This window comes from Vitis vinifera, chromosome 19 (genome assembly GCF_030704535.1).
Source record: "Vitis vinifera cultivar Pinot Noir 40024 chromosome 19, ASM3070453v1".
Lineage (NCBI taxonomy): Eukaryota > Viridiplantae > Streptophyta > Magnoliopsida > Vitales > Vitaceae > Vitis > Vitis vinifera.
Window position 1 is genome coordinate 9,586,370 of NC_081823.1, and position 19,198 is coordinate 9,605,567.

Below are 19,198 nucleotides of genomic sequence, written 5' to 3' on the forward strand. Positions count from 1 at the left end.
CTCAATTTTATTTGAAATTTCAAAGTTAGAGCCTCACCAAGCCTCTAATCTACTAATAATCCATCATCATCATTATCTTATATTTATGTTTTACTAATAAATTTCTTTAGAAATTGAAATAAGAGCATAAAATAAAACCTTATGTAAACTTGAAACCGATATCCCCATCCATTTGCTCCCTTTTTTTTTTCCTCTAAATAATCTATTATTGGAGCCTAACCAAGTCTTTATTAGTAGATTATAGTTAAAAAAACAAATAGTCATTTCAAATCCAAATATATATATATATATATTTAAGTTTTGATATGATAAAGCATGCATAGGTGATTATATCACATTAGTGAATTAGAGAGAAGCTATTAGGTATTTTCTCATAATTTAAAGACTTAAAACTTCCAAATCCTCTAACCACTATGTCAACTTTTGGGTGAGATTTTAAGTTCATGATCTCACTTTGATTTTCTAGTAGATTCTAGTCTTGGTTGGGCTCCAATTTTGAAATTTCAAATAAAATTAAGCTCAAGTCCTTGTCATTAAACCCAAATTGCACCCTTAGTTAATTAATCAATTAATGTTTTTCTATGTAATAAAAAAGGAATACTAAGACCATGTTTGGTTTTGAAAAATTTGAGGGAAGATATGAGAGAAAGAAAATAGGGAGGAAAAATAGAAGGGAAGAAAAAGTGAAAATAAAAATAAAAATAAAGTCAATAAATTATTTTTATATCATGTTTTAAATTCATTTGACTTATTTTAATTTTTTGATATAAAGATTAAATAATTTGAAAATATGTAAATTTTTAAATAATTTTAATTATATTTGATTTTTTTTAGGTTATGTTTGGTTCTTCAAACATTTGAGGAAAAACTTGAGAAGAAAAAATAGAGAGAAAAAGTGAAAAAAAAAATAAAAAATTAAATTTAAATAAATTATTTTTATATGTTGCTTTAAATTTATTTAACTTATTTTAAGTTTTCAATATAAAAATTAAATAATTTAAAAATATTTAAATTTGTAATTAATCTTAATTAAGTCTGAGCAATATATTTTTTTCTTTATTACTTTTTGTGAACCAAGCATAACCTAGGGTTATTTTACAACTAAACATGAACAAAAACAAAGAAATGTGTGGAAAAAATGAAAAAGACAACGAAAAATAGAGAGGATTCAAAGTATAATACGGCGTCGTTTGGCAAATTCAAAAATCCCTTAGGCCGAGCGGAGAACCGTCTTCCTTGCTCACAGGCCTTTGCTTTGCTTTGAGCCCTAGCTTTTGAATCCTTTTCTCCGCCAACATGAAGCTCGTCAGGTCTGCTTATTTTTCAGTTTTTCTCTTGTTTTCATTCTCATTAACTATTGTTGACCTAGCTTGATACGAAATTTCAGGTTTTTGATGAAGCTCAACAACGAGACTGTGTCAATTGAGCTCAAGAACGGTACCGTTGTTCATGGCACCATCACAGGTCTCTCTCTTCCTTTCAACTTCCAGCATTTTCTGTGCTTGTCTCTAGGGTTTTGTTCAAACCCTTTGGTGTGCTTTTCTCCTTTGGTTTGATATATGCTGTTCATTATTGAATGAAAAAGATTTTAATCGAGGTCATTTAGTGGTTTCGGGCTGTGATTCATGATCACTTTACTGGAATTTTTGGTTTTGTGTTTGAATGCTCGGAACCATGTTCAGGTGTCTCAATTTCGTTTGTCTAGTGTCATAATGAGGAATCCTGAGCTTATGCTATTGAAATTTTATAGTTTTAAATGCGATGAATTGCTGCTACTGGGTCGTGGATTTTGAACGGTTTTTTTTCTAATATGAATTTCGTTGAGGCATTGGAATTTGAAGAATGACAATTTGTGCATAGACATGAGGATGGGACTTGAGTTGTAGAGCCATGTGCAGTTGGCTGGACTATGTGGGCTTCATGTCAATTTGGGGAGCCCAAGCTTGTTGTAGCACACTTTTTAGCCTTAAATGTGCAAGTGCAACATCTGCTGATAGGTGAGTTTTGTCTACCTTGAGCGGCATCTTCTTTTTAGTGCCAACCTGTTGCAAGTCTCAATGAAATGGATAACATGCTGTTTTGAATTTCCCTTTTTATCCGATTGTTAGATATCGGAAGTTGATAGCCTAAGGGCATGTGCAAGTTGTCAGCCATTTTATTGTAAGGTTTAGAGTACATGATTGTAGTTGTACTTTGTGACGGACCATGATATTAAGCCTTGATGGTGTTAAGTAGGTGGATAGATAATGAGGCCTCCAAAATAGGTTTGAGGTTTTGAATTCCTACTTGCATTGACAAGGACACAAGTGGTGCACCATTGTAAGGTGTAGAACCTAAATGGTGAGTAAGTTCTTGGCTTAATTCAATGACATTTGGCACCTTAAGCTAGCTCATGAGAGAAGCGATTTGCAAGTCATCCTTTGTAGTCTCCTAGGCTTGGTGATGAGATGGGTCATCTTAACCAATGTTCAAATATTGAGGTGGTCCTAGTTGTCATAACTGGCATAACCATAGAGTAGGAAGAACTGAAAGAGCTAGAGTGATTTGATGAGATCTCTTTCCTTGGCAATCTAGTTTGTGATTCAAAATGTAAGTTGGCGTTGGAGTTAGTATTACATATGGAATGAGAAGTTTTATCTCTCAAGACTTTTAAGGCCACTGAATGTCTCTCCCTACTATGGGAACCTCAGCCCTTTGTTCTCAAAAAGCCATATTGGAGTTGGTGTCAGAATTGATATAGTGGATTTATCTCTTGATTCCTTTGAAGTCAATGAAGATCTTTCCCTGGTATGAGACTTATTTCTTTACCCCTAGAGAGACTAATGTGTTGGAGCTAGTGTTAGAGATGAAATGAAGGGATTTGTCTTTTGTTTCCCTTGATGTTGGTGAACATCCATACACAAGGGACAATTTGCTTCTTTGCGCTTAACGAGGCCAAATTTATGGTTGATTGGCGTTTGTTGTGCTCTTCCATTGGTTTTATCAATTGAGTTTGCACATTTCCATTTTGTGTCAAAAGTGCGATGGTTGTCTTTGATTTGTTGTAGGTCATGGACCTATAAAGGTGTCATGTATCAATTGGACAGTGTTGATCTTTTCATTTCCCTTGTTGACATATGTGGCTTAAGTGCTTTTGGAGGCCATTTAGCTTGGTGGAACTCTAAATTGGCAAAAGCGATAGAGGTAGAGATGTTCCATTAGCCATGTTAGAACTTTGTACATAGAAATTTCATGCTTTGCAAATCAAGTGGGCAAGAAAATAAATTAATTGCATTAGTTATAATACAAATAGTATGTATACAATCTTTGTGATAACAAAGAGAATATCTTCCTTTGATTTGACCACATATCTTGATTTTGATTCAAGGGCAATAAATGCATGTTCTTGATCCAGTGTTCACTTGAGTCCCAACAAAGGCTTGTTCTTGAGTAAACTTGTGAAGAATTTATTTTTATTCTCTAGAAAGTCTTAGGAAATTTAGAGATATTTTAATCCATCTTTGATCTTAGAGTTGGATAAATGATAAAGATGTTGTACTTGATATTCTTCCATAAGCTTGTTGAAGAATGTTTAAGGTTTGGTTTTAGCTTGCAAAACTTCTTTTGTAGATTAGACTTAAGGTCTTCTTTCTTATTTTTCCAAAATCCCTATATTGAATACCTATTTATAGGTGGAGTTGGGGCTTTAATTTGGCATCTTTTACATTGAACAAGCATTGAGTGCCTAGCTGTAGAAATACATCAATCATTGTACCCAATCTAGTTTTGGCCAAAACCCTTTTTTTTTTTAACCAACAAGTAGGAAACCCTAATTTACATGATCATAGGCCTTGTTAATGCAGAGTTTGCATAAAACGACATTAGAACAACCCTTCAACCTTGAATTAATGACCTCATTTGCAATACAAGTGGTGTCCAAATTTGTCTTCCTTCTACAAAGGCATTTTGAGAGCTAGAGACCTCCCTACCCACCACTTTTTTGAGTCTATTTGTTATCACCTTTGCTAGTAATTTGCATGGGCTTCCCACCAACATAATTAGCCTAAAATCTTTCAAATCTTTTACTCCCTTTTTAAGGATTAAGACCAAGAAAATAGCATATAAACTTCATTCGAAGAGCCCTTGTTCAAAGAGTTCCTCAAAGAATCCCAACACATTACTCTTCAAGAAGTCCCAACACAACTAGCAAAAGGCCGTAGTAAACCAATCTAGTCCCAGGGTTTTATTCCTATTCAAATACAATTCTTATTTACCTATCAAAAAAAGGGTTTTATCCCTATTCAAAGCAGAGAAAGCAAAGATACCGTCCTTTGAAAAAGTCAAGTCTAAGCTTCTAGCTTCCTTCCCTCTCAAAAAAGCAAAGGGCATCCTACTAATACAAGGTCTCCAATCTCTAAAATCATCAAGATGGCTTCAATAAGAGTTAGGTAACCCCTCCTTGACATTGGTTAACCAAGCTTATTCACTCTTCTTCTAGTAATAAAGTTTCTTCTTTTGTGTGCATTTATTGTCCTGGGGAAGCATTTTGTGTTTTTGTCTCCTTCCCATAGGTATAACTCTCGACTTTTGCTTTCAAGAGGTTTCTTCTAGCTTTGCCCACTTATTATAGATTTCTACACCCATTATTTTGGCCTTAGCCTCTTCCTCAACTAGCGGAGCTTCCCTCTACTTTGCATCTCAAAAACCTAATTGATTGAGGGCATCAACTTTCCTGATTGACACCATTCCCAACACCTCTCCCGATTCTAAGTTTTTAAGTCCATTTTCAACGCTTTCAATTTGGAAGCCAAAATAAAATTGCTAGAGGCATTGAACCTATGGCCCAACCACCAATTTTTAATAAGATCTTTGAAACCCTCTACTTTAAGCCACATATTCTTGAATCTAAAGCATGATTTTTCCTCGCTCACTCCTCCTTGATCTAACCATATAGGTGAATGACCAGAGATTGATATCGGCAAAACACTTTGCAAGAGCCCACTTAAATGATTCTCCCAATCATCGAACAATAGAAAATGATCCAACCCTGACATAGATTAGTTGTTCATGCCTCCACACCAAGTAGAAGGCCCTCCATTCTATAGGAGCTCTTGCAGTTTCTAATCCTCAATTATTCTGAAAATCTCCTCCCCCAATTATGCCATAAATCATCCCTTCACCCCCAAGGGCAGACAAATGCACACTAGTAAGTGGGAGCATTCCCTGTATCTTGTTGTTTTACAAGCTCTAAATATGGCTTTCTCTAGGTGTTTACTAGTGTGCATCTTTCTCTAGGTGTTTACTAGTGTGCATTCATCAAAATGCACACTAGTAAACACCTAGAGAAAGCCATATTTAGAGCTTGTAAAACAACAAGATACAAGATACAGAGAATGCTCCCACTTCCATTTTTAATAACAAGATAAAGAGTGCTATACCATTAGTTAACCCCCTTGCTTCTGCAACTTTGCACTAGAAATCTCCCAACACCTAGACTCCGTATTAGGTGCAACCACATCTTTGGCACCTTAGTATCTTGCAAGCAAATCACGTCAGCCTTCTCCATTCTTATTAGGGATTTAACTACCTTTTGCTTTTTCTTACCATTAACTCCTCTAACATTTCACCACAAAGTTTTAACCTTCATTGAGGGACAGGAGCTATTTCCTACCCTTCTTGCCACTTCTCCCTTTTTTCCCTACTTTTCTTACTATGTTGTTATATTTAATTAAAAAATTCCAAAAACTCCCTCTTAGTTTTATATGTAGCATTTGTCTTCCTACCTTTCACTGCAAAAGGGACATTCTTCCTCTTTGCCTTAATCCTTAATTTTCATTTAAAAAAAAGGCAAAATAACCTCTCTGTTGGTAGCCCCACAAACCTACTAAACATAATCAGCTTGCTTTTTGGCCAGTTAGCACAAAAATCCATCCCCGCCTCTAAGCTTATGGTCTTCCCCTTACTATCGCTTTGCCCTTATGCAACTCACCACCCATTGAGGCCCCATGGTGACACAATCTATTCTCAAGGAACTCCATTGAATTATTATCTTGTAGGACAATTCTCAAAGGGAGGTAGAGATAGCAAGCCCCCTAGAGGATTCCTTTGGCCCCTCTTCATTCCTAAACACTCCGAAGGGACAAAACCCACTCTCAAAAGAAAGAAAAAAATGGGAAACCCCACCCCCCAAGCTATAACAAGAGGAAGAGCACACACCTAGGAAACTGGCAAAACAGGTTGGAGAAGGCTCCATTGCCATCAGTGAAACACCTTAGACTATTGAAATAGCCTTGCCTCCGTAATAGCACTCTACTAATGTACACCATCCTCCTCCGTTGCACGGTCTGCAGGAAAGCTCATGGGTAGAAGCTTCCCTAAGCTGGCTTTGGGGGGCCCTTATCTCCCACATCCTATTGGCCCTTCCTTCCTTGAGGGCCTTAAGGAATTGGTCGCTCCACCCTATCCAAAATATAAAAGCTCACCTTTGGGCTATTAGTTTTATTCCTTCAGCCCACAAGCCCTAATCCATTAGAAGCTTTCCTGCCCACTTCAGCATTTGCGATCAAAATTTCCCAGCCCACTAGCCTCTTTGCTGCCTAAATCCGAAACCATCACTTTGTCGCTCTCAGCTTAGGCCTCTAAACTAGTGGAGTCCATTAAGCGTTGGGCTTTGCTATCACACACCACCTCTCCCTTATGACCAGCCTCCACTCCATTGTCAAACATTACCCAAGACCTCCTATGAACCCCACCCTGCTCTCCCACCTCATCCCACTAAGAAACCAATGCTTTTCATAGCCTCCTTTGCACGAGAAGAAGACACATCTTCTACTCATGGCATGAAGAATGAAGTCCCCCACTCTCATTGGCACATGATCCTCCATCACTCCTTCCCAGACCTCCAACCTTCTGTTTGCAGTACTTGGAACCCCCTACTGCATCCATGGCATAATCCCCCACCATAATTGAATAGAAAAACTCCAGCAACCCACAACCACCTATATGGTTCCTAACAACTTTCTCCCATTAGTTTTCACAAGAATGCTTGCTCGCCAAAAATTTTCATCTATTGCAACAAAGCCATTGCAAGAGTCTCCCAGCCTTTTGAACAAATTCCTATCCTAAAAATGCACTAGCAACCTTTCTATTCTCACTTAGGCTTCTTTCACACGAATTCCTTTTCTATGACAACTTGTCTCTAGGACCCATTTATCTAAGAACATGTCCTTTTGCCTATATCTCCTCAACCCCTGTTTAAGGATCATCTCAGTATTAGTAGCTAATTCAAGTTCAAACAGAAGCAAGGATCCCCCCAATGCAACCACCTGTAAATCCCTTTTTAGATTCTAGTTGTACTAAGCCCACCTCTTTAGCATCTTTATATTCAGAGCTTTATGTAAAAAAGTCCCCCATCTGCCCACCAAACATCTTTGCATAACCTTTATCTTGTTACATCCTCTTCCCCTAGTTCCAACCACACAGCATCACCCACTTCAAAGCGAGACTTCCTCAAAACCTTTGAAAAGGCTGCCTCACCTCCTGAAGGAAGAGGAACCACCCCAAGGCTTCAACACTTGTGGGTAAAATCATCCAACCCCCAGGAAACCTCTTGACTTGTTGGTAAAAACTGCCCAACCCTTTGGAAACCCCCCTACCTTCTGGGAACACTAGGATGAACCACCTTGCCTTCACATAGCAAGCTGAGTATAGAATATACCCCCCTGCTCCATTGCTATGGAGCTCTAACCTGTACCAAATGCCCCCTTCCATTCATTAAGGGCTTTCCCTCTTCCATTGGCATCACAATTCCAATCCCTCCAACACAAAGGAAGGACCCTTCTCTCTTGGTCCAACTAGAGAACCCACAACCCCTTTCCAGAACTATACGGACCCTTTCTTTGACGACCTCTACCAAGATTTCGATAGATTTTGAATCTACCCCAAATCAGCCTTTCCCCCCTTTCATCTTGTAGGAATTCCCTTTTTTTTCCTGGAACATTCTTCGTTTCTTAAAAGTGGTGCAAAAAGAGGACTTTATTAAAGGAATTTGATGTCTTGATTTAAGAAGTTTGTTTTATTCCTTTGTGAGATTTGGCACTAGGAGAATATATTTTTATAATTCTCCTTTTAACTTTGATTTGCTTGACTTTTATTTATTTTATTTTGCAAAACTCCATTTTGTGGTCTTCCTAATGTTTACACATGTCAATTGTTAAGATCCAAATAAATTTTTTATTTGGTGAGCTGGGATCACCAAAATCTTGATGTCCATGCTTGGTGCTAGTTCTATGAAATTTTTTTCTGCCATTCAGTTCTAAGGCTATATAATCTGTTCAATGATAGACCATATTCTTATTGCACCAGTCCATGTTCTTTATGATCTTCCTCTTCTTGTTGGAGTGCCTTCAGCTTGCTTTAAATCACTCCCTTATAATTTCCATTTTGATACACATGACAAAATTGCATTTGATCACTCCTCATCTTTTCCTCTATTGATGCCGCCCCTAGTTTCACATGGATGTATTTCATGCATATCTCAATGTGGCACAATGCTGATGTATGATACTCTCTCTAATATTTAATATCTTGAAATTTTATGATATGATATTCTTTTCCTGTATTTCTAGTTGTTTGCTTATGTTTGATGATTTTTTCTAGTAACTTGAAGTAGGTAAGTCCATGTTATGACAAAAACTATTTAGAATCAAAGATGATTGGAGAGATCATTGCTGATGGTATTGCTTTGTATGTTATAGGTGTGGATATTAGTATGAACACACATTTGAAGACTGTGAAACTGACTCTGAAGGGGAAAAATCCAGTGACTATGGATCACCTGAGTGTGAGGGGCAACAATATTCGGTATTATATACTTCCCGACAGCATAAATCTGGAGACATTGCTGGTGGAAGAGACACCTAGGGTCAAGCCCAAGAAGCCAACTGCTGGTATTGCATATTTCCCTTTTGACTTATATACCTTGTGATAGATTAATACTTTTTAAAATTTTTTTTTAATGCCTCTATAAATCCAGGACGGCCTATGGGGCGTGGTCGGGGCCGTGGGCGTGGACGTGGACGTGGTCGAGGCCGCTAGTTACCTTGTAGTTCAAATTTCTTGTCACTTCTGGTTATGGAAAATCCTTTCTTGTAGAGAATTCATTTTTGAGCGAAAGGAGCAGATTGCTAGTGATATTTGTACTTTACAATTAACTTGAAGTCTTTGCTCTGTTACTTGGAGGCTTTAAATGGGAAAAAGTCATCTTTTTGGGTTCCTTGGAATTTAAAAGGATCAATGTGAATTTTTATGATGAGCTATCTCTTTGCAGGGTTCTTATTTTTTTTGCTTAAAGATGCTAAAGCAGCCGGTAGTCCATATCATCTGGTCCTTTATGTCTAATAATCTGAGGGAACCTGATAAGTTTTGTTCTCTCTAAAAAGTGGCACAACTTTGCTTTTCCCTGTTCTGATTTTGAATTCCCCCAGAGAACAGGGTGACAAATATTATTGGAATTTTGTGGTATAGTCTTATTACTGCGATTGTGCGAAAGGTTGACCTAGCTGATCAGTTTGATCTTTCATGTCCATTTAATGATTTCAAGAATGAACAACATTCTACTATTACTCAGTTCAGAACGATTACTCGGTTCAGGTTAGAGAATGTCATGGCTCTTTCTTTTCTGCTGCAACCGGCAGAGCTTCATGCTTTCAGCCCCACGACCTGAAGCAGTGCTTCTATTTAACAAGTACATGCTATTTGGCTAAAACAGCTTCATCTGGAAGCTGATTTAAATTAAGTTATTAAGTCACTGAAAGTCATTAAATTAATTTATCAAACACTCTCTTTGTCTATGTGATAGACTAGGATGTATCACACATTTTACCAGATGAAGATCCTCGACTCCTATCCCAAAAAAAACAAGAAAAGCTTCACCCATAATTAAAGGACGAATTACTGAATTGATAATGGATAAATGGCCTTACATAGAGCTACAGCTTTGTTATTCTTGTAAACGCTTCATGAGTGCAAATGAAGGTCAACCTTCATTAACAAATTTCCCCTCAATTATTAGGAAAAATGGAGCCTGATCTTGAAAAACCAGAGGTTAAAAATAATAATATGACAATTCAAATGCCTGACATTCAATCCAAAATCAAAACCTAAAATGATCAAGGTGTCCTTGTGACCGGAGGCAGAGATTTGAGAAGGAACATTGATGGCCTCCGTACAGTGTGATTAAGGAGGACCATGAGCGACAAAAGAGTTAAAGCTCCAGCCTGATGTGCAGTGCCGAGTGAAACAGGTACATATGATAGGAGAGTTGATATCCCTAAAGTGACCTGCAAGACCGAATCAAATTGAAGTATTAAGCTACTAGGACTTTTTAATAATCTTGGAAAACCCATGTGATAATTGTGGAGTTAACTATTACTTAAAAGAATATTACACTCAAGAAGCAACCAGCATTTGAAAGAATTTGCCTAAGATTAATGGGGCAAATAACTCAATGGCACACAAATACCTGAAGAGCAGCCATGCCAATGGTGTTTCCAATTAAAAATCGTACTGCTGGATGTATGTCCAATTTTCTTGTTGACCACCACAAAATGCCAATTGACATTAATGTTGCAGTCGCAAGGATACGGTGGTCAAGCTGTAAACATTAGAAAATGAATATTTGTTATAACAATTTACTGTTTGAAAATTTGCGAAAGATCAAATCACAACTGTTGGCTTTCCATGAGTAAAATTTCAACATTAAGTCTGCATCTTTAAGGAGTTCAAGTAATTATAGGATTTAAACTGCATCATCATTCCCACTAATGTTCTATTGGTTGTTTCTGGAAGTGATCTCAGTAATAATCCTAGTTGCATGAGACAGGAAACAGAATAGGGATTAAGAGCCTGTTTGGCAGTGTTTTTAGAAAACACTTCTAGCATAAAAAAACATGTTTAGAAAAAAAAAAAAAGGTGTTTGGCAAAATTTAGAAAACACTTTTAAAAAGTAGAAAAATCACTTGTGATGTTTACTGGGAAACACTTGATAGGTAATTCTCTAAAAAACACTTCTAGAGAAAACATTTTCGCTAAAAACATTTCAAATAGAAACACAACCAAACTCACTCTAAATGACAAAGTTCAGAAAAGATGACTTTCTAGAAACATCTGAAATTTAGCAGGCAGGGTTAATCGTTTGCAAAGCATTCGATTGTAAGATAGCACAAGAAAAAAATTATGGAATTGTGCTTCTTTACAAACTAATAAAAATTGACTTTCAAATCCAAACAAAAAAATTTACATACTGATTTATCTGATGTCCTGCTGAACCTAGGACCAATTTCCACCAAAACCTACATTTGGTTGTCGAGAAATTGTAGGAAACAATTGCCAAAACTTTGGCCCTTAAAACAGTGGTTGATATGGCTGTTCGATGAATTGAAATCATATATCACATGAGGAGTCAAGGTAATCAAAAGAATGCCAGCAATTACAAAAATCATTGTAACTAACAGTTTAAAACACATGGTTCTTTACTGTGTACATGGTTCCAGGAACAGATGGAAGAGAATAATAAGGGTCTTCCTTGTTTTCCCTAATTTCTTTGTGAAGATAGGAAAAATAAATAATAAGAGAAAATCCTTCAAATTTTTTCCATTTAATCCAAAATTCTATGCTAGAAGAAGAGGTTTGAAGAAAAAATAAAACACAATTTTCTCCTTTAAACTTTCCTCTACATTCTTTGAAATATTTTCAGTTCCAACTACTTCCTCTCTCCCCATTATAATTTTTTTTTTTTCCGGTTTCCTGTTTTACCAAACAAATATTTATATATATACCCAATAAATAAGTGTGGAACAATACCTGCACTGTTGATGTATTCTCAAAGAAGTTGCGTATGAATGGCTCCATGCTAAAAATATCATCTGGAATCCAATTGTCACCCATCTTGGGAAAAGTATTATATGCATGGCCCTGGCAATTTAGCATGCAATTGAACATCGCATCACAATATGCTCTAAAGGAAACACAAAGTAGTATTATCCTCTAGATAAAGGAAAAAGGTTACGTACGGCATCATTTCCTGCAACAAATGCTCCTGAAACAGCAGTAATGCCGACAAGGATGCTTATAGGAAGGGCGAGCCTCTTAACTTTTGCAGCCCCACGAACCCAAGCTACTGATTCAGCAGGTGGTTCAGGCATAACAACAGAAAGAGCGGTCCAGAGAAGGCCACAGTAAATAACAAATGCTGAAGTAAGATGAGCCGTGAGACGATAAGGGCTTACTCTTGGCTGAGCATATTCAGATGCTGGCTCCTACAAGGAAAAAATTGAAAAAAAATGTGTTTAACACTAATAAAAACTTCTAATGCAAAATAACAGTAATAAAAGAGAAAATTAAGTGCTGCCTACCTCTAAACCACTTTTAACCATCCACCAGCCAATTAGTCCCTGCCCAGCACCAAGGCCAAAGAGAGCAGAGAGTCTCAGTCCAAGTCGCAAGGTAATGTATCCCTTGTGAAGAAAATATGAAAATGGCAGAGCAAACATGATACCCAATGCCCTTCCCCACATACGATGTGCATACTCCATCCAATATATGAATTTAAAATCTTCAATACTCATCCCTTTGTTTACACTGCAAGAGGCAAGAGGTTAAAGACCAATTGAACTTCCACTCCCGTTTGCAATACATAGAAACTTCAAATTAAAAGGTGTAACTGACATATATTAGAGTCAAAAAATATAATCACCCTTTAAGACACAAAGGATTTTTTTCTACCAGGAATTATCAAAGAACAGTATATTTAAAAGCAAGCCTCAGAAAGCTTCCAAGAAGATTTTGGAAACAAACAAAATTGAAGTTGCAAACACAAGAATTTTCCTATAGTGCTACCAAGTACAGATGCTTAGCAAATAAAACAAATATAGATACTACAAATACGTGTTCTGGAGTTTGCACTAACCGCTTGTACTCAGGAGATTGCTTATATTTCTCAAACTCAGCCAACCAGTCCTCATCTGATAGGGGAGGGAGGTTACCAGTGAATTTCCAGTCAGTCATTGAAAGACCAGATCGGGTCAGTCGTGTAACACCGCCAAGTACGACCATACTAAACACCCATGCAGCAGAACCAAAAAGCCATATCCCAACCATTTTCTGAGCACGGGGCCCTGCAGTTACAAGTAATTTCAATCCCTCCTTATTCTCTACAGTAGCAGTTGCAGTGGTGGACATATTCCTCAACCATGGTTTATGAAAATCCTACAAAAAAAGAGAAAAAGAAGAAGAAAACCCATAACAAACTTATCCTTAACAATGTGCTCAGCCGTATGAAACCAAAGCAGGAAGCTTCAAGTTCATTCATTCAAACACAATTACATATTGCCAAAAAAGGCACATACCAAGCCAATAGTTTATGGTTGTTAAAGATGTTACAATTCAATAGAAGAGAAAACACAAATACAAAGTGTTCTGCTTGCATCAAATCTTGAAGCTATCATCAGGATTCCAATGTAAAACTAATGTCATTTATGATTTTCTTTGTACTGAGTAAAATATTGAAATGGTCATCTCCATTTCAGTAAAAGTTCATAATTCCCAGATAGAATTATCTTATGAATGACACAAACACACTCTCAGCTCATACCTAATAGAAAATTTCCCATAAGAATCAACTCAAAACCCATCCAAAAACGTGAGATTCCGAAAATTCAAAGCTTCAGATGCCCGATTAGCATTCAACATTCATAAATAATTACAAAGTCAAAGAAATGAGGAGAATTTGAACCTTGATCAATGATCTGAAGCCATACAAGGCGTTTCTTTGTGCGCCAGAACTACCACCAAGTTCAGAAGAAAATAATCTGGGCCGTCCATTCAAAACCCTAGAAGAAGATTCATTGAAAAAGCAATTTTGAAGCTTGTTCCTCCTGAGAATGGACACCAGCTGCCTCCCAAACATGGCTTTCCCCTGTGCTTCCCTACCTGTGGGTTTAGAAAGGGTTTTTGGGCAGAAATCACTTAAAGAGTTTAAGAGAGTGAAAATTTGCCGACAGAATTTAAATCGCCTCTGATTCTTCCAAAACGCATCGTTTTGGGTTTTGCCATGTGGGAGGGAAGTTTTTTTGTTAGTTACTTTGTAAAAAGCTTTTAATTATTATGATACTTAAATATATTTTTTTTATATAAGTAAACATGTAATATATTAACATAAGGTAAAAAAGCCGCATAACATATGTAGAGTATACAAGGCGGCAAAGGCCTCACAACCAAAAAGAGACAAAATGTCCACTGGCCCTTAAATGGAGGCTAACCACTTCAAGAATCCTATAAAGGAGCATGGCTCCGCTCCACTATACAATTTTGCCCAACCCCATACATTACAAACAAAAGAATTCTTAATTTTCTAGATCGCTAACTCCCCCCCCCCCCCCGCCCCCCCCCCCCCTTACAAGCTAATCTATTCATCTCATTCCAAACAGTCCAAAAAATAAATAACGAAATGGATCTCCAAATTTTTTTTCCTCTTTTTACTTACAAACGAGCCCTTCCAACTAAGTAGTACATCCTTTACAATTTCTGGAAAAACCCACTAGGCACCGAATAAACCAAGGACAATCTCCCACAGCACTCTGGCTACTGTACAATGAATGAGCAAATGATTTACATTTTCCTCTTCGCTACCACATAAAAAACATCGATTAGGAAGCTGTCATCCTCTCTTTTGAAGTTTATCAAGGGTAAGAACCTTCCCCCATGCGGCTTCTCACGCAAAGAAAGCTAATTTAGTTGGAACTTTATCCACCCAAATGCCATTTTTGGGGAAAATGGAGACAATGGGGCTAATCAGTAAGCTGTACACATTCTTAACACCAAATTGCCTGTTTTTTCCTCCTTTCCAAGAGACCGAGTCCTCCTCCAAGGTAATTCTTTAGCCCCTTAAGGCTTGGATTAATTCACCTACCAAGTCCAACTCCTAATTGTTGAAGTCTCTAATAAACCTTAAATTCCAGCCTCCTTGACCAGAATTCTGGTTCCATATTTCTCCCATTGTGGCCTTCCTATGAGCAGCCACAACAAAGAGTTGAGGGAACCTTAGGGACAACTCCACATCCCCACACCAAAGATTAGTCCAGAATCTAATTCTGGTGCCTTTTCCCACATTGAAAGCCATATTATCCCAGCACCAATAAGATTCCTTCAGAATTTCCTTCCAAACCCCTACGCCAAACGCCCCATTTGCCTTCTTAGTCCTCCACCCAAGTTCCTCTTGCCCATATTTCGTCGTAAGCACTTGCTTCCACAGCTTGTCTTTGGCTCAAGCGAATCTCCAAACACATTTTCCAAGCAAGGCTTTGTTCAAGGGGACTAGCTTCCTCAAGTCAAGCCCCCTATTCTCCTTACCCGCACACACCATCTCCCAATTGACTAAGTGGGCTTTTCTTTCCATATTTCTTCCTCCCCACAAAAAGTCTTTTTGCAACTTTTCTAGCCTTCTTGCCACTATCTTAGGCATACAGAAAAGGGACAATTGATACAAAGGCATACTAGCCAACGTACTCTTTATGAGGGTGATTCTTCCACCTTTGGAGATAAACTGTCGTTTTCAAAGGGCAAGTTTCCACCTCACCCTTTCTTCCACCCCATCCCACACGGAAGAGGCCTTATTGGGCGCCCCTAAGGGCAGCCCCAAATAGGCTGAGGGTAGCTGATCTACCTTGCATCCAAGCTCCACAGCCATCTCAAGTATCTCTTCCACCTCCCCTACTAGAATAACTTCACTTTTAGCCAGATTTATCCTTAACCCTGAAATAGCTTCAAACCAACATAAGATCCAGCTCAAGTAGGTCATGTCTTCCTTTTTTGCCTCACAAAACACTATTATGTCATCCGCAAAGAGAATGTGAGAAATATTGGCAACCGACCCACTACCCCGCCAGATGTTGCACCCAGAAATGAATCCCCCTTCCACAATCCTTCTAATAAGAACACTCAACACTTCCATTCCCATGACAAACAAGTATGGGGATAAGGCGTCACCTTGACGTAGCCCCTTTGAGCTAGAGAAAAACCCAACAGGCACTCCATTTACCAAAACTAAAAACTTAGCAGTTGAGATACAACTCCACATTCATTTCCTCCACTTAGACCCGCAACCCCATTTTTTGCAATACCCTCATCAAGAAATGCCAATTAACGCTATCATACGCCTTCTCAATGTCCAATTTACAAATTAGGCCTTTCTCTCCCATTTTTTTCCAAGAATCAATCACCTCATTTGCAATTAAGGAGGTGTTCAGAATTTGCCTACCCATGACGAATGCATTCTGATATGGGGAAACCACTTTACCAATCACCTTTTTAATCTTATTGGCCAACACCTTGGCCAATAATTTGTACAGTCCCCCCAAAAGATTGATAGGCTTGAAATCCCCTAGCTCCTCCGCCCCTCATTTTTTTGGTAAAAGGACCAGAAACGTGTTGTTGAGGCTCTTGAGGAAAGAATTTTGCTCATGGAACTCCTTAAACATCTCTAAAACCTCCTCTTTCACGAACTCCTAGCAGCATTGCCAAAAGGCCACAATGAAGTCATCTGGACTTGGAGCCATGTCCCAATTCATATCCATTAGGGTCGAATGAACTTCATCCTTCGTGAAGGAAAACTCCAAGGTTTCCGCTTCTTGCTGACTGATCTGGTTCAAGTTTAACCCCCCTATATCTGTCTTCCACTCCGAGTCTTCCGTTAGCAACTGTTTAAAGGCGTCTGCAATCCCTGTCCTTACTTCTTGCTCATTTGACAACCATATCCCATTGACTTTTATTTTGTCCATGGAGTTCCTCCTTCGATGTGCAGTTGTCATACGATGAAAATAACCCGTGTTTCTATCCTCTTCCCTTAGCCATAACTTCCTTGATAATTGTCTCTAGTGTATTTCCTCCAGGTTTACCCACTTAGCATATCCCTCTTTGGCTTCTTTTTTAATAGAGATTTCCTTCTCTGTCAACCTCCTTTCACTTTCCACCTGATCCCAGTATTCCACTTGCTGTAAATCTGCAAATTTATTACTTTCCAAACTCCCAAACACCTCCCTATTCCAGATTTTTAAATTCTGTTTAATCATCTTCAATTTTGTAGCCAGCTTATAGCCAGCCCTTCCTCTAATCAACATCCTTTGCCCAACTCCGCATGAGGTCTTTAAACCCTTCCACTTTAAGCCACATATTTTTGAACCTAAATGGTGAATGACCTCTTCTTATGCCACCCCCCTCAATTAGAATAGGAAAGTGATCCGAGATGGGCCGAGACAGTCTTTTCTAGATCACATTGTTGAACTGATCAAGCCAACTGGGAGACACAAGGAATCTGTCCAACCTGGCTCAGGCTTGATTATGAAGACCTCCACTCTAAGTAAATGATCCTCCTTGCAGGGGGAGGTCAATAAGCTCGAGGTCATCTATAACCTGAGCAAACCTCCTCATAGTAGAGGTAACCCTCCTTTGTCTACTTTTTTCCCCTTAGGATAGAATAATATTAAAATCACCCCCTACACACCAGGGTTCTCCCCAAATTCCTTTAATTGCCCCAAATTCATCCCATAGGCTCTCCTTATCCTCTTTGGTGAAAGGGCCATAGACTCTCGTAAACACCCGGACTACCCCATTTTCAACATTTCTGAATTTACAGGAGATTGAGAATTGACCCTCCTCCCAATCCAATATTTCTATAGACCTTTTGTCCCAGCAAATCAAAACACCTCCTGCTGATCCAGAAGCTTCTAAAGCTCTCCAGTCTAAAAATCTCCCCGCCCCTAAACTTTTCACCACTCCTTCAGACATTAATTGGATTTTTGTCTCCTGGATACAAATCAAGTCCACCTTCTGTTTTCTAACAAAAGACTTGATTATTTTCCTTTTATTACTGTCATTCGCACTCTTCACATTCCAGCTCAATAATTTGAGATTCATTATCCAATCGTTAGTTGACTCCCTCTACCTTTAAGATGACAGTTCTTCTTAATTTCCCCCTCATAATTGATTGATCACTCCAGCCTCTTGAGCTCCCTTTCGAATTTCGATTTCTCCAACATACTTTGTTGTGTATACTTTCCTGCATTTTTCTAATCTTGATAAAAAAAAAAACCATGGATTTCCTTTTCCAAGCCTTATGTTGGAAACCCCAAAAACTTACTAAATTTGGCTAGACTACTTTCTTCCCAATTTATCTCCTTCTCACCCCTGAGATCTTGGGGTTCAACCCGAACTGAATTCCACTCCGGGTTTTGTACCTCAATTGCGACGCAATTAACCTCAACCAAATCCTAGCAACCCTTGCCACTCATTATGGACCCCCCTACAACTGCCAAGCTCAGCATGTTTCCTTCCTAAAGGTTCTCCCTCATCACCCCAGAATGGTTGTAAAACTCCCCCCCAGAGTCCGACCAAAAGAAAAAGAAGAAGAATGAGAAAACTTCGCAACCCTTAAACCCCACGAGTTTGAATCAGACCCATACCTTGAAGCTTCTTCCACTAACGCACAATCTGCCATTAAACTTTGGGATTCTGGCTGCTGCTTCCTCCTTTCATCCTTCTCTTGGCACCTTATAAATTCCATCTCCAAGTTGTAAGCCAGACGGGTTGAGGCACAAAACTTCACAAAGAGCCCTCTATCGTGGAGTTGGGCTTGAGAAGGCCCAAGACTACCCCCAAGCGTGATTGTAGGCCCACGAGATAAAAGCTTCAACCCATCTATGGCCTGCCCCTCAGACGGCCCACACGCTGGCCTAACACCAACAGGCGTAGCCCCCTTTAAAAGTAAAGGGCCTTGCGTAGAGGGCCCATTGGCTCGCTTCGAGCCCACGAGACCTTTAGCCGGGCTAGATGAAATCAACCCATCACCCATAGATCTAGAAGTGGGACGAGTCACCGGCCCGAAATGGGCCCGTTTTTCTAACTCTTCACTTCCTGCCCCTCTTACCTGTCCTCCAGTCACATTGTCTAATCGAAGCTACACCTCGGGCCAAGCATCCAACATTTCTCCCACGCGCATCCCAACGTGTGTGACACCATCATCCCTAACCTCCCCATTCTGTCGCCCAGACCAGTCTCGATTGTCCCCCTATTTCTTCCTCAGCGACGACGAGATCTCCCACCATAAGGACATGGCGTAGGTCTCCCCCTCAACCCCGATCTCCAACGAACTCTACAATTCATCGCC

The 19,198-nt window shown here is 38.8% G+C and overlaps 2 protein-coding genes across 2 annotated transcripts; one reads left to right on the plus strand and one right to left on the minus strand.

Moving 5' to 3' along the window:
* Positions 1-1,109: 1,109 nt before the first annotated feature.
* On the plus strand, positions 1,110-9,260 carry LOC100258386 (small nuclear ribonucleoprotein SmD1a). The gene is made up of 4 exons (XM_002275700.5): positions 1,110-1,310; positions 1,388-1,464; positions 8,736-8,927; positions 9,014-9,260. The coding sequence occupies exons 1-4, from the start codon at positions 1,297-1,299 to the stop codon at positions 9,073-9,075; spliced, it is 345 nt and encodes a 114-aa protein (XP_002275736.1). The 5' UTR covers positions 1,110-1,296; the 3' UTR covers positions 9,076-9,260.
* A 655-nt stretch (positions 9,261-9,915) lies between these two features.
* LOC100251414 (cytochrome c oxidase assembly protein COX15) lies at positions 9,916-14,074 on the minus strand. Its single transcript, XM_002269195.5, has 7 exons — positions 13,772-14,074; positions 12,947-13,245; positions 12,393-12,618; positions 12,051-12,296; positions 11,842-11,952; positions 10,502-10,633; positions 9,916-10,319 (listed from the first exon to the last, which is right to left on the minus strand). The coding sequence occupies exons 1-7, from the start codon at positions 13,943-13,945 to the stop codon at positions 10,149-10,151; spliced, it is 1,359 nt and encodes a 452-aa protein (XP_002269231.2). The 5' UTR covers positions 13,946-14,074; the 3' UTR covers positions 9,916-10,148.
* Positions 14,075-19,198: the final 5,124 nt, after the last annotated feature.

What these genes read in the sequence shown, in the direction of transcription:
- LOC100258386 (XM_002275700.5), top strand. An exon ending in TGTTCATGGCACCATCACAG is followed by an intron (nt 1,465 to 8,735) that starts GTCTCTCTCTTC and finishes TGTATGTTATAG; the next exon opens with GTGTGGATATTAGTATGAAC. An exon ending in GCCCAAGAAGCCAACTGCTG is followed by an intron (nt 8,928 to 9,013) that starts GTATTGCATATT and finishes CTATAAATCCAG; the next exon opens with GACGGCCTATGGGGCGTGGT.
- LOC100251414 (XM_002269195.5), bottom strand. Translation starts at nt 13,945, where the DNA reads ATGTTTGGGAGGCAGCTGGTGTCCATTCTCAGGAGGAACAAGCTTCAA. An exon ending in AGAATACATCAACAGTGCAG is followed by an intron (nt 10,634 to 11,841) that starts GTATTGTTCCAC and finishes TAATGTTTACAG; the next exon opens with CTTGACCACCGTATCCTTGC. An exon ending in TTGGCATGGCTGCTCTTCAG is followed by an intron (nt 10,320 to 10,501) that starts GTATTTGTGTGC and finishes TCGGTCTTGCAG; the next exon opens with GTCACTTTAGGGATATCAAC.